The sequence below is a fragment of the Mustela lutreola genome, chromosome 7 (assembly GCF_030435805.1).
Source record: "Mustela lutreola isolate mMusLut2 chromosome 7, mMusLut2.pri, whole genome shotgun sequence".
Taxonomy (NCBI): Eukaryota; Metazoa; Chordata; class Mammalia; order Carnivora; family Mustelidae; genus Mustela; species Mustela lutreola.
In genome coordinates this window covers 35,070,379-35,090,262 of record NC_081296.1, presented here as the reverse complement: position 1 = coordinate 35,090,262, position 19,884 = coordinate 35,070,379, and the positions used below count along the sequence as shown (strand labels likewise).

Below are 19,884 nucleotides of genomic sequence, written 5' to 3'. Positions count from 1 at the left end.
GCACATAATAGGTTCATATTTAACTTATATGGTTTTCCAAAGTGGTTATTATATAGGTTTCCCCCCACTATCTGAAATTAGAGTGTTCCAATGAAACTTTTTATAATCTAAAATGGCATAAAGATGCAATTACCATTAATTTATATGGAAAAATAATATCTTTTAGGCTTTTCTGATACGTTAGGACACATCTTGCTAATGGATGCACAAAATAAATTGAGACAAAGCACAGATATTCACAAACACAATTCAAAACTGTGGTGGCCTGATGCTGAGATGCTGAGTGTAGTTTCCAGGGAAGGAGCTGGGCAGCGCCGCTCATACTGTTCGGGGTGTGCTGACTCTATAATGGCTCACTGTAAAAACAGACACTGAACATGATTTTTGTTTTTTTGCTTTTTTTCATAAAGCAGACATCCTCTTTGAATTTCTTTTGGTTAGCAAAAACAAGTGCTAGTGTAGGTCTCTCATAAAAGCAAAGTGGTATAATGAGAACTTTCAAAAAGCAGGGGATAGTTGTGGTATTAGATATTCTTACCAGCAGTGGATGAGAGTTCTAATTAAGCACATTCTAACCAACATTTGACATGGTTACACATTGTAATTTTAGCCAATCCACTTTATTATGTGTCTATGATATCTCATTTGGTTTTAATTTTCATTTTTGAACATCTTTTCAGTGCTTATTTCATATCTTTATCTCTTATTTGGTGAAATATGTGTTCAAACATCTTATTTATTAAAGTTAGATTGTTTTATTATTACATTTTTTAGCTTTATTGAGATATAATTGACAAATAGTAAGGCATATAAAGTATACAGCATGATGATTTGTTATACATATACATTGTGAAAGCATTCCCCTCATCAGGTTAAATAAGACATCCATCACCTCATATATTTATCTCTCTGTGTGTGTGTGTGTGTGTGTGTGTGTGTGTGTGTGTGTGTGAGAGAGAGAGAGAGAGAATGTTTAAATTCTATTCTCTTAGCATATTTCATTTATACACTACAGTGTTATCAACTGTAGTCACTGTGTTGCCCATTAGATCCTCAGAAGTTATTCATCTTAAACCTGAAAGTTTAAGCACTTTTACCATCCTCTCCCTATTTCTTTTCCCATTCTCAGCCCCTGGCAACCACTTTTCTACTTTGTTTTTATGAGTTCAACTTTTTTTAGATTCCAAATATAAGTGATACCATGCAGCATTTGTCTTTCTTTGTCTGGCTCATTTAATTTAGCATCTTGCCCTCCAGTTTCATCCATGTTGTCATAAATGAAAAGATTTCTTAAAGGACTTCCATGTATTTTAGATACTAAGACCTATGTTTTGTAAATAATTTCTTATGTCTTTGGATTGCCTTTTCCTTTTCTTCTCTCTCTCTCTCTCTTTTTTAAAGATTTATTTATTTGTTAGAGAGACAGAGAGAGGGAGAGCATGAGCAGGGGGAGTGGCAGGCAAAGGCAGAGGGAGAAGCAGACTGAGCAATGAACCTGATGAGGGACTTGATCCCAGGACTCTGGGATCATAACCTTAGCAGAAGGCAGATGCTTAACTGACTGAGCCATCCAGACATCCTGCCTTTTCCTTTTCTTTAAAGTGTGTTTTGAAGTTTTAAAAATTGCCAAAGTCCAATGTATTAACTTTTTTCCTTCTATACTTTGTGTTTTTTTGTGTCCTATATAAAAAATCTCTGGGGCACCTGGGTGGCTCAGTGGGTTAAAGCCTCTGCCTGGGCTCAGGTCATGATCTCAGGGTCCTCGGATTGAGCCCCGAGTCAGGCTCTCTGCTCAGCGGGTAGCTTGCTTCCCTTCCTCTCTTCTGCCTGCCTCTCTGCCTACTTGTGATCTCTGTCAAATGAGTAAATAAAATCTTTAAAAAATATAAATAAATAAGAGATCCTTACCTAAATTTATAGTCACTAAGATTTTCTCTTAATTTTTTTGTAGGAGTTTTACATTTTACAATGACGTCTATGTTCCCGTTTGAGTTAAATTCTGTATATGGTGTGAGGTAGGGTTGAGATTGATTTTTTATGTAGGGATATCCAATATTCAAGTACCAATTGTTGAAAAGATTATCTTTTTTATATTGAATTGCTGTAGTATTGTTGTTGAAAAGCTATTTGCCATACATATGTATGGGTCTGTTTCTAACTGTCTATTCTGTTTCATTTGTCTCTGTGCCTATTTTTATGCCAATACCACTTTATCTTGATTACCATTATAGTATTGTATCCCTTTGATGTATATGTCAATTTAGTGCTTTGAAGTTTTCAGTGTGAAAGTCACCTTATTTAAATTTATTCCTAAATATGTATTCTTGTAGACATGCTTATAAATTGGAATTGTTTTTTTAATTTCATTTTCAGACCATTTATTATTAGTGCATGAAAATACAGTTGAATTTTATATGTTAGTCTTGTCTCTTGCAACCTTGCTTAAACTGACTCTTTACTTCTAATAGCTTTTTAGTGGATTCTTTAGGACTTTCTATATACAAGATCATGTTATCTGCAAATAGATATAGGTTTATTTCTTTTCCACCTGGTTGTCTTTGATTAGTTTTTCTTCCTTTTTGCTTTAGGTAGGACCTGAAATTCAGTGTTGAATAGAAGTGATAAACGTGGACAGGATATCTTTGTCTTTTCCCCAGTCTTTATGGGAGGTATTTAGTCTTTCATCATAAAGTATGATGTTAGGTGTGTGTTTTTATAGATGCCTTTCATCAGTTTGAGGAAGTTCCTTTTTATTCCTATTTTGTTGTGTGTTTTTATCACAAAGGGATGTTGGATTTTGTCAAATTGCTTTTCTGCATCTGTTGCAAAATAGTGAGCTTTTGTTTTTTGTTCTCTTGATATTCGCTATAATACACCAATTGAATTTATGTTTTATATGCAACATGGAGGCTTAAGTGGGTAGAAGAATAAATGAAACAAGATGGGATTGGGAGGGAGACAAACCATAAGTGACTCTTAATCTCACAAACCAAACTGAGGGTTGCCGGGGGGAGGTGGTTGGGGAGAAGGGGGTGGGATTATGGACATTGGGGAGGGTATGTGATTTGGTGAGTGCTGTGAAGTGTGTAAACCTGGTGATTCACAGACCTGGGGATAAAAATATATGTATATAAAATATATGTTTATGAATTTATGTTTTATATATTTACCTAATTTTTTAGTTATTTAAGGTGAGAGGGTATATCTGGACCCTGTCACTCAGGGCCGGAAGTGGAAGATTTGAACTATGTATTATTATTATTATCTTTATTTTCTAGAGGGGCAATCTGAAGGTAGATTGTTGATGGTCACACAGCCAGAATTAAAATCCAGGTCTTTGTGGTTCCAAAGCCTCTGCTTTTACAACTGTGGTTTTGGTTTAGTATTCTCATTTTTTGGTCTTCTTTTCATATGATTTAAATGAATTTTGATTTGTCAAATTGCTTAATATGTTTACTTTATAAAATTATAGTTTTATTAAGCCATAGTGGCTTCATAAGCATATTAACCCAAACTACAGTTTAAAAACTCTCCATCAAGGTGAATGGTCAAGCTGCTGGCTGTCTTTACCTGAGAATATGAGCTGTCTTTTGTAATTTTAAAAATTCTTAATAATCAAGGTAAACTGAATCAAGAGTCTGTACTAAAATTATGGAAATATGAAACAGGGCTTTAAAACTATGCTACCAATTTCTACCCTATCCATTCTCTTAATTTTTATTTTATAGTTTTAAAACTATGCTACCAATTTCTACCCTGTCCATTCTCTTAATTTTTACATTCCAAAACTCCATTTTGGAATGTAGTATGTCAGGGCACCTGCATATCTCAGTCAGTTAAGCTTCTGCCTTTGGCTCAGATCATGATCCCAGGGTCCTGGGATCAAACCCTGCATCAGGCTCCCTGCTAAGTGGGAAGTCTGATTGCCCCTCTCCTTCTGCCCTCCCCCCACATGTGTTCTCTCTCTCTCTCTCTCTCACTTGCTCTCTTTCATGTTCACTCTTTCTTTCAAGTAAATAAATAAAATCTTTAAAAGTATTATAATTGAATTGCTCTTAGGGTAATTGCATAAATATCTAAAAAAGTTTTCATGAAATTTATCACATAATTTTATACCCAGACATACTAATTTATGAGACAGAATCTCTTCTTGCCTTTGGTTTTGTCACATGCCAGTGTTTTCCAAGGTTGCCTGATCATAACAGTCATCTGATTTCTAAGGTCTGTCCTTCCAGGGTCCTTCAGTAAGCTGGAGTGGGGCCAGGAGAACGTTATTTTTTATAGGTCCTCCAGGTGATTCTTAGAATCAGGAACTTTGGCTCAACATTCATCAAAGAATTGTTCCTTCTTCAAAAGTAATTTTTTGTCATATTGAAGACTGAAGTCTCTAGAGTTGGATAGAATTGAATTCAGGTCCTGACTTTACCAATTAGTAGCTGAACGACCTTAGGTTATTTTACCTTTTACCCTATTTGTTAATTTTCAAATTAGGAATGACCTTACCTACATCTCAAAAATTTTGAGGAAAGGATTAAATTAGTATATGCTTGTTTCAAAGCAGTCAGTGCCATCTCTGGTGTACTGTAAATACTTGATAAAATGTTAGAATTGTAGAACACCATATCCCATTTGTGTTCTACTTCTTAATTTTTCCTCAATGCATTTTTGTTGTATTATTACTAATCCAAGAGTGCTAATAATTCAGTCATTTTTTTACTGGCTTTAAAAAATATACTTAAGTTCTACTAAAAATTTAATTCCCTTGAGACGTATATACCAAAGACATTCATTTCTGTCCTGTTATTATTTTTTTTATATAATTTTTTATTTTTTATAAACATATATTTTTATCCCCAGGGGTACAGGTCTGTGAATCACCAGGTTTACACACTTCACAGCACTCACCAAAGCACATACCCTCACCAATGTCCATAATCCCACCCCCTTCTCCCAAACCCCCTCCCCCCAGCAGCCCTCAGTTTGTTTTGTGAGATTAAGAGTCACTTATGGTTTGTCTCCCTCCCAATCCCATTTTCTTTCATTTATTCTTCTTGTACCCACTTAAGCCCCCATGTTGCATCACCACTTCCTCATATCAGGGAGATCATATGATAGTTGTCTTTCTCCGCTTGACTTATTTCGCTAAGCATGATACGCTCTAGTTCCATCCATGTTGTCGCAAATGGCAAGATTTCATTTCTTTTGATGGCTGCATAGTATTCCATTGTGTATATATACTACATCTTCTTGATCCATTCATCTGTTGATGGACATCTAGGTTCTTTCCATAGTTTGGCTATTGTGGACATTGCTGCTATAAACATTCGGGTACACGTGCCCCTTTGGATCACTATGTTTGTATCTTTAGGGTAAATACCCAGTAGTGCAATTGCTGGGTCATAGGGCAGTTCTATTTTCAACATTTTGAGGAACCTCCATGCTGTTTTCCAGAGAGGTTGCACCAGCTTGCATTCCCACCAACAGTGTAGGAGGGTTCCCCTTTCTCCGCATCCTCGCCAGCATCTGTCATTTCCTGACTTGTTGATTTTAGCCATTCTGACTGGTGTGAGGTGATATCGCATTGTGGTTTTGATTTGTATTTCCCTGATGCCGAGTGATATGGAGCACTTTTTCATGTGTCTGTTGGCCATCTGGATGTCTTCTTTGCAGAAATGTCTGTTCATGTCCTCTGCCCATTTCTTGATTGGATTATTTGTTCTTTGGGTGTTGAGTTTGCTAAGTTCTTTATAGATTCTGGACACTAGTCCTTTATCTGATATGTCGTTTGCAAATATCTTCTCCCATTCTGTCAGTTGTCTTTTGATTTTGTTAACTGTTTCCTTTGCTGTGCAAAAGCTTTTGATCTTGATGAAATCCCAATAGTTCATTTTTGCCCTTGCTTCCCTTGCCTTTGGCGTTGTTCCTAGGAAGATGTTGCTGCAGCTGAGGTCGAAGAGGTTGCTGCCCGTGTTCTCCTCAAGGATTTTGATGGATTCCTTTCGCACATTGAGGTCCTTCATCCATTTTGAGTCTATTTGTGTGTGTGGTGTAAGGAAATGGTCCAATTTCATTTTTCTGCATGTGGCTGTCCAATTTTCCCAGCACCATTTGTTGAAGAGGCTGTTTTTTTTCCATTGGACGTTCCTTCCTGCTTTGTCAAAAATTAGTTGATCATAGAGTTGAGGGTCTGTTTTCCTTCCATTTCTGTTTTTTGGAAAAGTTTCAGGAGAATAGGAATTAATTCTCTGTTCTGTTCCATTGATCTATGTGTCTGTTTTTGTGCCAGTACCATGCTGTCATGATGATGACAGCTTTGGAATAGAGCTTAAAGTCCGGAATTGTGATGCCACCAACGTTGGCTTTCTTTTTCAATTCCTTTGAAAAATATTCCTTTGGCTATTCGAGGTCTTTTCTGGTTCCATATAAATTTTAGGATTGTTTGTTCTGTTTCTTTGGAAAAAATGGACAGGATTTTGATAGGGATTGCATTGAATGTGTAGATTGCTTTAGGTAGAATAGACATTTTCACAATATTTGTTCTTCCAATCCATGAGCATGGAACATTTTTCCATTTCTTTATGTCTTCCTCAGTTTCTTTCATGAGTACTTTATAGTTTTCTGAGTATAGATTCTTTGCCTCTGTGGTTAGATTTATTCTTAAGTATCTTATGGTTTTGGGTGCAATTGTAAATGGGACTGACTCCTTAATTTCTCATTCTTCTGTCTTTTTGTTAGTGTAAAGAAATGCAACTGATTTCTGTGCATTGACTTTATATCCTGACACTTTACTGTATTCCTGTACAAGTTCTAGCAGTTTTGGAGTGGGGCCGTTTGGGTTTTCAACATATAGTATCATATCATTTGCAAAGAGTCATAGTTTGACTTCTTCTTTGCCAATTTGGATGCCTTTAATTTCTTTTGGTTGTCTGATTGCTGAGGCTAGGACTTCTAGTACTGTGTTGAACAGCACTGGTGATAACGGACATCCTTACCGTGTTCCTGACCTTGGCAGAAAAGCTTTCAGTTTTTCTGCATTTGAGAATGATATTTGCAGTGGGTTTTTCATAGATGGCTTTGATGATATTGAGGTATGTGCCCTCTATCCCTACACTTTGAAGAGTTTTGATCAGGAAGGGATGCTGCACTTTATCAAATGCTTTTTCAGCATCTATTGAGAGTATCATATGGTTCTTATTCTTTCTTTTATTAATGTATTGTATCACATTGATTGATGTGTGGATGTTGAACCAACCTTGCAGCCCTGGAATATATCCCACTTGGTCGTGGTGAATAATCCTTTTAATGTACTGTTGGATCCTATTGGCCAGTATTTTGGTGAGAATTTTCACATCTGTGTTCATCAAGGATATTGGTCTGTAATTCTCTTTTTTGATGGGATTCTTGTCTGGTTTTGGGATCAAGGTGTTGCTGACCTCATAAAATGAGTTTGGAAGTTTTCCTTCCATTTCTGTTTTTTGGAAAAGTTTCAGGAGAATAGGAATTAATTCTTTAAATGTTTGGTAGAATTCCCCTGGGAAGCCATCTGGCCCTGGACTTTTGATTGTTTGGAGATTTTTGATGACTGTTTCAATCTCCTTACTGGTTATGGATCTGTTCAGGTTTTCTATTTCTTCCTGATTCAGTTGTGGTAGTTTATATGTCTCTATAAATGTATCCATTTCTTCCAGATTGTCTAATTTGTTGGCATAGAGTTGCTCATAGTATGTTCTTATAATTGTTTGTATTTCTTTGGTGTTGGTTGTGATCTCTCCTCTTTCATTCATGATTTTATTTATTTGGGTCCTTTCTCTTTTCTTTTTCATAAGTCTGGCCAGGGGTTTGTCAATCTTAATTCTTTCAAAGAACCAGCTCCTAGTTTTGTTGATTTGTTCTATTGTTTTTTTAGTTTCTATTTCATTGATTTCTGCTCTGATTTTTATGATTTCTCTTCTTCTGCTGGGTTTAGGCTTTCTTTTTTGTTCTTTCTCCAGCTCCTTTAAGTGTAGGGTTAGGTTGTGTATTTGAGACCTTTCTTGTTTCTTGAGAAAGGCTTGTACCACTATATATATTCTTCTCAGGACTGCTTTTGTTGTGTCCCACAGAACCGTTGTGTTTTCATTATCATTTGTTTCCATGAATTTTTTCAGTTCTTCTTTAATTTTCTGGTTGACCATTTATTTTTTAGAAGGATGCTGTTTAGTCTCCATCTATTTTGGTTCTTTCCAAATTTCCTCTTGTGATTGAATTCTAGCTTCAGATCATTGTGGTCTGAAAATATGCAGGGAATGATCCCAATCTTTTGATACCAGTTGAGATCTGATTTATGTCCCAGGATGTGATCTATTCTGGAGAAAGTTCCATGTGCACTAGAGAAGAATATATATTCTGTTGCTTTGGGATGGAATGTGCTGAATATATCTGTGATGTCCATCTGGTCCAGTGTGTCTTCTAAGGTTTTTATTTCCTTGTTATCTTTTGTTTAGATGATCTGTCCATTTCAGTGAGGGGAGTATTAAAGTCTCCTACTATTATTGTATTATTGTCAATGTATTTCTTTGATTTTGTTATTAAATGGTTTATATAGTTGGTTGCTCCCACGTTAGGGGCATAGATAATTTTTTTTTAATTTTTAATTTTTAATTTTTTATAAACATATATTTTTATCCCCAGGGGTACAGGTCTGTGAATCACAGGTTTACACGCTTCACAGCACTCACCAAAGCACATACCCTCCCCAATGTCCATAATCCCACCCCCTTCTCCCAACCTCCCTCCCCCCAGCAACCCTCAGTTTGTTTTGTGAGATTAAGAGTCACTTATGGTTTGTCTCCCTCCCAATTCCATCTTGTTCCATTGATTCTTCTTCTACCCACTTAAGCCCCCATGTTGCATCACCACTTCTTCATATCAGGGAGATCATATGATAGTTGTCTTTCTCCGCTTGACTTATTTCGCTAAGCATGATACGCTCTAGTTCCATCCATGTTGTCGCAAATGGCAAGATTTCATTTCTTTTGATGGCTGCATAGTATTCCATTGTGTATATATACCACATCTTCTTGATCCATTCATCTGTTGATGGACATCTAGGTTCTTTCCATAGTTTGGCTATTGTGGACATTGCTGCTATAAACATTCGGGTACACGTGCCCCTTTGGATCACTACGTTTGTATCTTTAGGGTAAATACCCAGTAGTGCAATTGCTGGGTCATAGGGCAGTTCTATTTTCAACATTTTGAGGAACCTCCATGCTGTTTTCCAGAGAGGTTGCACCAGCTTGCATTCCCACCAACAGTGTAGGAGGGTTCCCCTTTCTCCACATCCTCGCCAGCATCTGTCATTTCCTGACTTGTTGATTTTAGCCATTCTGACTGGTGTGAGGTGGTTAGGGGCATAGATATTTAAAATTGTTAGGTCTTCTTGTTGGACAGAACCTTTGAGTATGATATAGTTTCCTTCCGGATCTCTTATTATAGTCTTTGGCTTAAAATCTAATTGATCTAAGGATTGCCACCATAGCTTTCTTCTGATGTCCATTAGCATGGTACATTGTTTTCCACCCCCTCACTTTAAATCTGGAGGTGTCTTCAGGTCTGAAATGAGTTTCTTGTAGGCAGCATATTGATGGGTTTTGTTTTTTTTAATCCATTCTGATACCCTGTGTCTTTTGATTGGGGCATTTAGCCCATTAACATTCAGGGTAACTATTGAGAGATATGAATTTAGTGCCATTGTATTGCCTGTAAGGTAAATGTAATTGTATATTGTCTCTGTTTTTTTCTGATCTACTACTTTTAGGGTCTCTCTTTGCTTAGAGGTCCCCTTTCAATATTTCCTGTAGAGCTGGTTTGGTGTTTACAAATTCTTTCAGTTTTTGTTTGTCCTGGAAGCTTTTTATCTCTCCTCCTATTTTCAATGATAGCCTAGCTGGATATAGTATTCTTGGCTACATGTTTTTCTCGTTTAGTGCTCTGAATATATCATGCCAGTTCTTTCTGGCCTGCCAGGTCTCTGTGGATAAGTCTTCTGCCAATCTAATGTTTTTACCATTGTATGTTACAGACTTCTTTTCCCGGGCTGCTTTCAGGATTTTCTCTTTGTTGCTAAGACTTGTAGATTTTACTGTCAGGTGACAAAGTGTGGACCTATTTTTATTGATTTTTTTTTAATTAAAAAAAATTTTTTTTATTTTTTTTTATTTTTATTTTTATTTATTTTATTTTTTTTTTTTAAAGATTTTATTTATTTGTCAGAGACAGAGAGAGCGAGCGAGCACAGGCAGACAGAGAGGCAGGCAGAGGCAGAGGGAGAAGCAGGCTCTCTGCCGAGCAAGGAGCCTGATGTGGGACTCGATCCCAGGACCCTGGGATCATGACCTGAGCCGAAGGCAGCTGCTTAACCAACTGAGCCACCCAGGCGTCCCATTTTTTTTATTTTTATTGATGTTGAGGGGTGTTCTTAGCATCTCCTGGATTTTGATGTTTGTTCCCTTTGCCATATTAGGGAAATTCTCTACAATAATTCTCTCTAATATACCTTCTGCCCCCCTTTCTCTTCTTTTTCTGGAATCCCATTTATTCTAATATTGTGTCATCTTATGGTGTTACTTATCTCTCAAATTCTCTCCTCATGGTCCAGTATTTGTCTCTCTTTTGCTCAGCTTCTTTATTCTCTGTCACTAATTCTTTCTTCTGCCTCATTTATCCCAGCAGTAAGAGCCTCCATTTTTTATTGCACCTCATTAATAGCTTTTTTGATTTCAACTTGGTTAGATTTTAGTTTTTTTATTTCTCCAGTAAGGGCTTTTATATCTCCCAAGAGGGTTTCTCTAATATCTTCCATGCCTTTTTCAAGCCTGGCTAGAACCTTGAGAATCATCATTCTGAACTCTAGATCTGTCATATTACCAATGTCTGTATTGATAAGGTCCCCAGCCTTTGGTACTGGCTCTTGTTTTTTTTTCTGTGGTGAGTTTTTCTGCCTTGTCATTTTGTCCAGATAAGATTTGTTTTCTCCTCCTCCGGAATTCCACTGTTCTCCTTGGTGAGTGAAGTTGGTCTTACCTGGGTTTCTTGTTGATCTTCTGGGCCTGTTATAGTGATTCCCAAGTGTCTTTGCCCCAGGGGGAATTGCACCGCCCTTACCAGGGGCCAGGCTAAGTAATCTGCTCCGGTTTGCTTTTGGGAGCTTTTGTTCCCTGACCGCTTTCCTTTGAGTTCTGGAGGATGGGAATGAAAATGGCGGGCTCCCAGTCTCCTGCCCAGAGGAGCCGAGAGCTCAGGGTCCCGCTCCTCAGTGCACCCTCAGAGAAAAGCTCCCAAGCGCCGCCGTCTCCCGGGACTCGGGTCGCACTTGTAGGAAAGCGCGCAATCGGTCGCACTTGGAGAAAAGTGCCTGGGCCCTTCTGTCTCCGTGGTCTCTGGCCGTGCTCCAAGCTCACCCAGCCTGCGACTGGTTCAAGGTAACCCCAAGCTGAGAGCTCACTCCTGGTCTTTGTCACTGTAGCCGGCTTCCCCACTCTAATACCTGCAAGCTCTGCGACACTCAGACACCCCTGGTCCTTCTGTGACCACGTGGGATGTGGGGTTATGCTGACCCTGCATGGGCTCCCCCCGCCGTTTAGCCTCTGGAGCGATGTCCCTCCGTGGAGCAGACTTTTAAATATCCTCATTTTGTGCTCCATTGCTCTGCCGCTTGCCGGTAGCCGACCCCTCCCACCGTGGTCTATCTTCCTGTCACTTTGGATTCACTTCTCCGCAGGTCCTACATTTCAGAAAGTGATCGATTTTCTGTTTCTAGAATTGTTGCTCTTCTTCTCTTCGATTTCCCATTGGATTGTAGGTGTTTGCAATGGTTAGATAAGGTCTCTAGCTGATCTCCTGCTTCTTGATGTCGTCTCAGCCTGCTACTTCACCATCTTGACTCCTCCTTCTGCCCATTTTTAAATTGAATCACTCATTTTTGGTTGTTGTGTTTTATAAGTTTCTTATATATTTTGGATACTAACCCTTTATCAGATATGTTGTTTGCAAATATCTTCTCCCATTCCTTAGGTTGCCTTTTAGTTTTGCTGAATATTTCCTTCACTGTGCAGAAACTTTCTATTTTGATGAAGTCCTAATGGTCTATTTTTGCTTTTGTTTCCCTTACCTGAGGAGGCATAGCTAGTAAGAAGGTGCTATGGCCCCCGTCAAAGAAGTTACTGCATGTAATCATCACTAAGATTTTTATGGTCTCACATTTAGGTCTTTAATCCATTTAAATTTGTGTTTGTGTATGGTATAAGAGTGTGTTCCAGTTTCATTCTTTTGCATGTTGCTGTCCAGTTTTCCCAACACCATGTGTTGAAGAGGCTGTCTCTTTTTTCCACTGGATATTCTTTCCTGCTTTGTCCAGATTAATTGACCACGTATTTGTTCATTTCTGGATTTTCCATTCTTTAATCTATGTGTCTGTTTTTGTGCCAGTATCATACTGCCTTGATCACCTACAGCTTTGTCATATAGCTTGAAGTCTGAAATTGTGATGCTTCCAGTTTTGCATTTCCTTTTCAAGATTCCTTTGGCTATTTGGGGTCTTTTGTGGTTCCATACAAATTTTAGGATTGTTTGTTCTAGCTCTGTGAAAAATGATAGTGCTATTATGATCGAGGTTGCATTAAATGTGTGGATTGCTTTGAGAAGCTTTATTTTTATTTAAAAAATTTTTTTAAATTAAAATTCACTGTAGTTAACATATAGTGTATTAGTTTCAGGGTGCTTTGAGGATCTTTTAAATTTGATGTATTCCCAGTAGTTTATTTTTGCTTTTGTTTCCCTTGCCTCAGAAGACATACCTAGAAAAATGTTACTTCAGCTGATGTTTGAGAAAATGCTGCTTTATTTTCCTCCTTGAAAATTTTTATGATTTCATGTCTCATATTTAGATCTTTAATCCATTATGAGTTTATTTTTGTGTATGACATAAGAAAGTGCTCCAGTTTCATTCTTTAGCATGTAGCTGTCCAGTTTTCCTAGCACCGTTTGTTGAAGAGACTGTCTTTTTCCAATGTATATTTTTGCCTCCTTTGTCAAAAATTAATTGATTGTATAATCATGGGTGTATTTCTGGGCTCTTCTCTTGTGTTCCCTTGATCTGTATGTCTGTTTTTGTGTCTGTACCATACTGTTTTGATTTCTACAGTTTAATATTATATCTTGAAATATGAGTTTGCAATACCTCCAGTTGTTCTTTTTCAAAATTGCTTTGGCTATTTGTGGTCTTACATGGTTCCACACAAATTTTAGGGTTATTTATTCTAATTGTGTGAAAAAACGCTGTTGGTGATTTGATAGGGATTGCATTAATGGGTTGTATGGATGTTTTAACAATATTTCTTCTCCCAATCCATAAGCATGAATATCTTTCCATTTGTTTGTGTCATCTTTGGTTTCCTTATCAATGTTGTATAGTTTTCAGAAGATCTTTGACCTTTTTGGCTAAGTCTTTTCCCAGATATTTTATTATTTTTGGTGCAGTTATAAATGGGATTATTTTCTTAATTTCTCCTTCTGCTACTTTATTATTAGTGTATAGAAAGCAACAGATTTCTATATATTGATTTTGTATCTTGTGACCTTACAGAATTCATTTATCAGTTCTAGTAGTTTTTTTGTGAAGCATTTAGGGCTTTCTATATATAGTATTATATTATCTACAAGTAGGGGATGTTTTACTTCTTCCTTACCAATTTCTTTTTCTTGTCTGATTGCTGTGGCTAGGACTTCCAGAATGAAAGCAGTGAGAAAGGACATCCTTGTCTTGTTCCTGATCTAAGGGGGAAAGCTCTCAGCTTTTCACCATTGAGTGTGGTGTTAGCTGTGGATTTTTCATAGATAACCATTATTATGTTAAGGTGTATTCCTCATAAACCTACTACTGTGTTTAGAGTTTTTACCATAAGTGGATGTTGTACTTTATCAGACGCTTTCTTTCATCTGTTGAAATGATCATATGATTTTCATCCTTTTTCTTGTTGAGAGGTGTGTCGAGTTGATTGATTTGTGCATATTGAATTACCCTTGCATCCCAGGAATAAATCCCATTTGATCATGGAGAATGATTTTTTAGTGTATTGTTGGATTCACTGATATTTTGTTGAGGATTTTTGCTTGTGTGTTCATCTGAGATTCTGACTTGTAGGTCTCTTTTTTTTGTAGTGTCTTTATCCAGTTTTGGTATCAGGATAATATTGGCCTCACAGAATGGATTTGGAGGCTTTTCTTACTCCTCCTCCTCCTCTTCCTCCTCTTCTTCTTTTTCTTCTTTTTTTTTTAATAGCTTGAGAAGTATAGGTATTAACAGTTCTTTAAATGTTTAAATTTCATTGTTGGTGATCGGTCTTTTCAAATTTTATATTTCTTACTGATTCTGTTTTAGTAGATTATAGGTTTCTAGGAATTTATCCATTTTTTCTATGTTGTCCATTTTTTCGCATATAATTTTTCATGGCATATTCTTAAAATCCTTTGTATTTCTTTTGTGTCTGATTTTTTGTTTCTGATTTTGTTTGAAAAAAAATTTTTTTTAATGTGTCTATCTAAAGGTTTATCAATTTTGATGATCTTTTCAAACAATCTGGTTTCACTGATCTCTTCTATGGTTTTCTTAGTTTCTATTTAATTTATTTCTGTTTGTAATCCTTATTGTTTCTTTCCTTGTACTGTTCTGTTTATTTTGTTTGTTGTTCTTTTTCTAGCTCTTTTCGGTATAAGTTTAGATTGTTTATTTGAGCTTTTTCTTGCTACTTGAGGTAGGCCTATCTTGTTGTAAACTTCCCTCTTAGAAGAGCATTTGCTGCATCACAAAGATTTTGGACTGTTATGTTTCACTTATCTCCAGGTATTTTTAAATTTTCTCTTTGATTTCTTGGTTTAGTAGCATGTTATTCATTCATTGTTTAGTAGCATGTTATTTAATCTCCATATTTTTGTTCTTTCCAGAATTTTTTCTCGTGTTTGATTTCTAATTTCATGGTGTTGTGGTTGGAAAAGATGCATGGCATAACTTCAGTCTTTTGGAATTTGTTGAGACTTGTTTTGTGGCCACAACTGATGTTTGGATTCAGTTATCTATTTCTTGATGATTTTATTCAGTGGAACTCATCAGCTCACTGCTTCTGTCTTCTGCACTATCTGCTTCTCCTGAAATATGTATTTCAGATAATGGTATCACTAATTTCCCATTAACTTAGACTTGGCAAAGTTCTGATCATTTACTTTGATTCATTGTTGTTGTTGTTTTGAGTAATTCTTTTATATATAGCAAAAAGATAAGCTGATCTTTTCGACTTCTTCCTCCATTTCCCATATATATATATACTGAGCTGCAAATTTTACAGTTCTTTAGTCTCTCCTGTGTTTTTATGATAACTGCCACCAGGTTTTTTTTTTTTTTTTTTAATCTCCCTCCTAAATATTTGTAGTTGGTATGCTTGCCTTTTTTCCCCTTTTCCCTTTAAATTAATCTTTCTGCAAGATATTATTGTATTACTTCTTAGCTCAAAAACTTTCAGAGACTTTCGTTTATCTTCAAGTCTTAGTATAAATGCATTTCTTTAGCTTTCTTTAATATTATTTTATATTAAGAGTAGTAGCCATAATTATTATAGAAATAGTTTGATTTCATTTTAAAGAACTGAAGCAATATAGCAAGAGCAACTCAAAATTCCACCTCAGAACTAGCCACCAAAGAAATACCTAATGGCAAATAATGGCAAATAGAGAGATGTCCAGACATCTCTCTAGAATAATGTTCACATGGCATGAATATGTAACTTTAAAAAAATAGAATTATACTATAAATGGTACTTATGAATAAGAAGTATTAAACTTGATTTTATTTCCATTTTAGATGGAAATAAAATGGCAGTAAAATTGAGGCAATTTTTGATTTATAATAAATGTTTCTCACAAAAGGCATTGTTTTTAATAATTTCTTTTAAGATTATGAAAATTATGAAAAATTCAGAGTTTGGAATACTTATATTTACTACACTCTATTTCATTGTATAAAGTTTTGAGGAAACGAGCACTACCATTTCTTTCTTTTGTCCTAATCTCCTCCCAATAATTTTTCATAGTTTTATTGTTTTTACATTGTTAAGATAGATAACGTTTATACTTCTGAAATTATAAATTCCTTAATGTAGTTTTCCTTCTATATATAAATGGACTTACAGCTTCACCCATTCTCCATTTATGAGTTGTTTGTTTTGACTTGTCTCTGGTTGGGTGGATTTTATTAACAAGTGATTTTTTCAGGAAGAACTTATATATTCTCTATTCCTTGAGTTCTTCCATATCTAAGGCTGAGGGATTTCTTCTGAATACATTTTTGCTAGAGATCAGGTTCATGGTTCATAATGTTTTTCCTTCAAAATTTTGTAGACTATTTTCTTCTAGCATTAACTACTTCTGGGGAGAACCTGAGGCTATACTGAGTTTTCCTCCTCTCCTTCTTGTAGGTGATTTGCATTTACTGGTTGGAAGCTTAAATTTCTTCTTCTTCCTTAGCATTTTATTATTTAATAAGATTTAATAAGGATATTCTTGGTATTGAACATGTTTTCATGAAATAACATGTGCTCTTTCAATTTTCAGTTTGTTTCTTTTTTCCCCCCATAGAAAGTTTGCCATATTATATGTTGGAATATTTTCTTTTGTCTTTTTTGTTTTCAAAGATTTTACTTACTTTTTTATGAGAGAGTGCACCTGAGTGGAGGGAAGAGCAGGGGGCTGTGGAGAGGGACAAGCAGGCTCCATGTTGTGTGCAGAACCTGGAACTGGAGGCAGGGCTTAATCCCAGGACCCTGAGATCATGACCTGAGCTCTAAACCAAGAGTCAAGTGCTTAACTGACTGAACCACCCAGGTGCCCCTTGTCTTTCTTAACTATAGATATTATTCATCCTTGTATTTGGCGATCTTGGCCTGTTCATTATATTCAGAGCTTATTACTTATACAGAAATTTTCATTTTAAGTTCTGCATTAACATTGTTAATGCTATGTTAGCATTACATAATGTTAATGTTAACATTAAGACTTGCCTCTATTTAGTGATATCATTTTTTGTCATTTTTATTTGCTCCATGCTTTTTCTAATTCAGTAATAGAGTTAATTTTGTCCTAACTTTGTTTCCTTAGCTTTCTAATCTTTTATTGTTTTGTTCTCTTACCAGTTGTTTGCACCTTTAAATTCAGGGTTTTTTTTTTAACTCCTTTTATATTAAATAGTTTGCCGAGGGAGTTTTCTGGTTTTCCTTGGGTTATGTTTTCTTCTAGACTGGGTTTTTAATTTTTCTGTTAACTTCTGTTCTGTTTACTTATTTATAGCTTTATTGAGACATCATTGACATATTGAAATTATATATATTAAGGTTTACAGCATGATGTTTAGTATACATATACACTGTGGAATGATCACAGCCTAGCTAATTAACGTATCTGTCACCTCTACTTAATTACCATTTATGTGTTTGCATATATGCTGAGAAAATTGAAGATCTATCTTCTTAGCTAATTTCAAGTATTTTTTAAATGTCATCACCATGCTGTACATCTCTAAAACTTACTCATCTTGCATGATTGAAACTTTGTACCCTTTGACCAACATCACAGTTTGAAATTTTTACCCAACTTTTGCACACTCTTCCCTCTAACTTTAGTTTACTTATTTATTTTGTCTCTAGCATTAAGTCCCATTCCTATTTCTTTGATCTTGATTATGCTTAACATGTGAGCCCTGATGTAGTATGATTCCTTTTCCTTGAGTACAGCTGTTTGTCTTATACTTTCAGTACAGTTTGAAAGATGGTTATGTTATTATCCTACTTTAAAAAGTGGCCACGTGGCAAAGGGATTGGGAAATTGTTTTTAGACATATTCAAACTGTTTTGTCTGAGATTTTTAACATGCCTCATGATAGGTTTTATTCTACCAGCATGGATTCCTGGAGTCTGTACTTCTGTCAGAGTCAGTCTACCATTTCACTGTAGTATGCCTTCACTCTGGCTTTCAAAAATGAGAAATTTGATCCCAACTAACTTTTTCCAGCTTTATCTTTCGCTAAACTTTACTCATAAAAACTATGCTTTCTAGCAAAACTTGGCTAGTAAGTATCAACATATGTGAAGTTGAGGATGTCATAGATATTTTACTACCTGACAAATTGTCACTTATTTGCTGTATGTTGAAGAAAAATGATGTATTGCTTATTTTAAGTTTGTTTTCCCAAGTTCATTAGAATAACATGTATGTACCTATTTAAATCTTAATATAATTTATGTAATTGCAAATTGTAATTAATTAAGTAGAAATTTATGTTTTTTTTAAGAATCTTGATTTGTTTCTTAGCTTAAGACCTGCCACTAAAATATTTATTCTAAATCAATTCTTATGCCTTTGGGTTTCTTACATACACTGGATTACTATCCATTTTTGAGGCAAATATTAAAAGAAAAAAGCTGTTTTGTTTTATGCCTTATTAGTAGTTTATATTACTATCAAAGACTGCTGTTAGGTTTTTTATTTTTGTGGTGTTGTGTCTTAGAATTAACTTGATTTAATACTCACTTTCTTTGTTTTTATCGAAGGTAAATGAAATTGCCTTCATAAATACCCTTGAAGCCCAGAATAAGCGCCATGATGTCTTATCAAAATTGAAGGAATATGAACAGAGGCTTAATGAGTTACAGGAAGAACGTCAGCGAAGACAGGAGGAAAAACAAGCACGTGATGAAGCTGTTCAGGTAGAATTTTATTTGGCAAGCAGTTACTGAACACCTGCCATATCCTAGGCTCTGAGCTATGTGCTGAGGATCCAAAAAGGATTAAAACCTAGTCTTGACCCAAGAGTGCATGGTTTGCTATAGCATTCTGGAAACATGAAGTCTGATTGCCAAAAGACAATGTATATTCCTTCAGATAAGATAATCAGTGTTTTCATCAATACAGAGCAGTCAAACTAGATTGAGACTAGAGTCTGAATCTAGTTGAATCTCTAGTCTCAACCAGGTGAAAGACTAAATTGCTTTGGACAGATTATTTATTTTTTGCTAATTGGGTTTCATAAGAATATGCTCCTTCAATTCCACACAAAAGGATTGTGTTTGAACCAGTAGATGTAGCCTTACAGAACTGGGCGATCTTTATGCTCATGACAAGGAATGCCTATCCTTTATTGGGCAGTATCATCGGATACTTTTAGTTGCTTAGCTCTTGTCCTCTGTGGTTAAACCCTAATTTAGCTACCATTTCAGGATAGGAAGAAAGGTTAACACATAAATTGTACTGATATTTATAAACTGTTTTAGATTTTGACCATAAGACTTTATGGCAGTAGATAGTCTTGCCCCTAAGACTTTATGGCAAGTGTGCATTCTGAATTCAAATTATATTTGTGTCAAAGACTGTATTAGGAAAATAAATGTTTTTAGAGGAGGAGGATTTTTTTTTTTTTTGAGGTAGAAAACATCCTCAAATGTGGACATTCACCTAGATGTAAGATTTCAAGCTACATTTTCCTCACACTGAAAATATGGTATGACTCCAAATTTGCTTTTGAGTAGAGGTCCACAGAGAGATTTTGAGGCCACAGAAATACTGAATTTTGCTTAGAAAGAAGATGATTTCTCAGGGGTATATCCATGATTTCTCAGGGGTATATCCATGTCTTGGCTTTTCTACTCAGATTGCAAGCCAAATACAGTTACCATCTTTTCTCTCAGTTGCTATGGCACATTAAGACCAACACTTAAGCAAGTGAAGTAGTGTAGGAAATATATGATTATGACATATATATTCATACACATGTAAGCATATACATATACATAAGCATACACACAA

General features: G+C 35.8%; 1 protein-coding gene across 4 annotated transcripts in view; it reads left to right on the top strand.

Annotated features, from left to right (window-relative positions):
* The window catches only part of SCAPER (S-phase cyclin A associated protein in the ER), a 521,195-nt gene that overhangs the window by 148,117 nt on the left and 353,194 nt on the right, over window positions 1-19,884 (top strand). For all 4 annotated transcript variants that reach the window (XM_059180289.1, XM_059180288.1, XM_059180286.1 and 1 more), the window contains one exon: window positions 18,633-18,788. In XM_059180289.1, coding sequence (XP_059036272.1) covers window positions 18,633-18,788 — 156 coding nt within the window. The remainder of the gene's footprint in view (window positions 1-18,632; window positions 18,789-19,884) is intronic.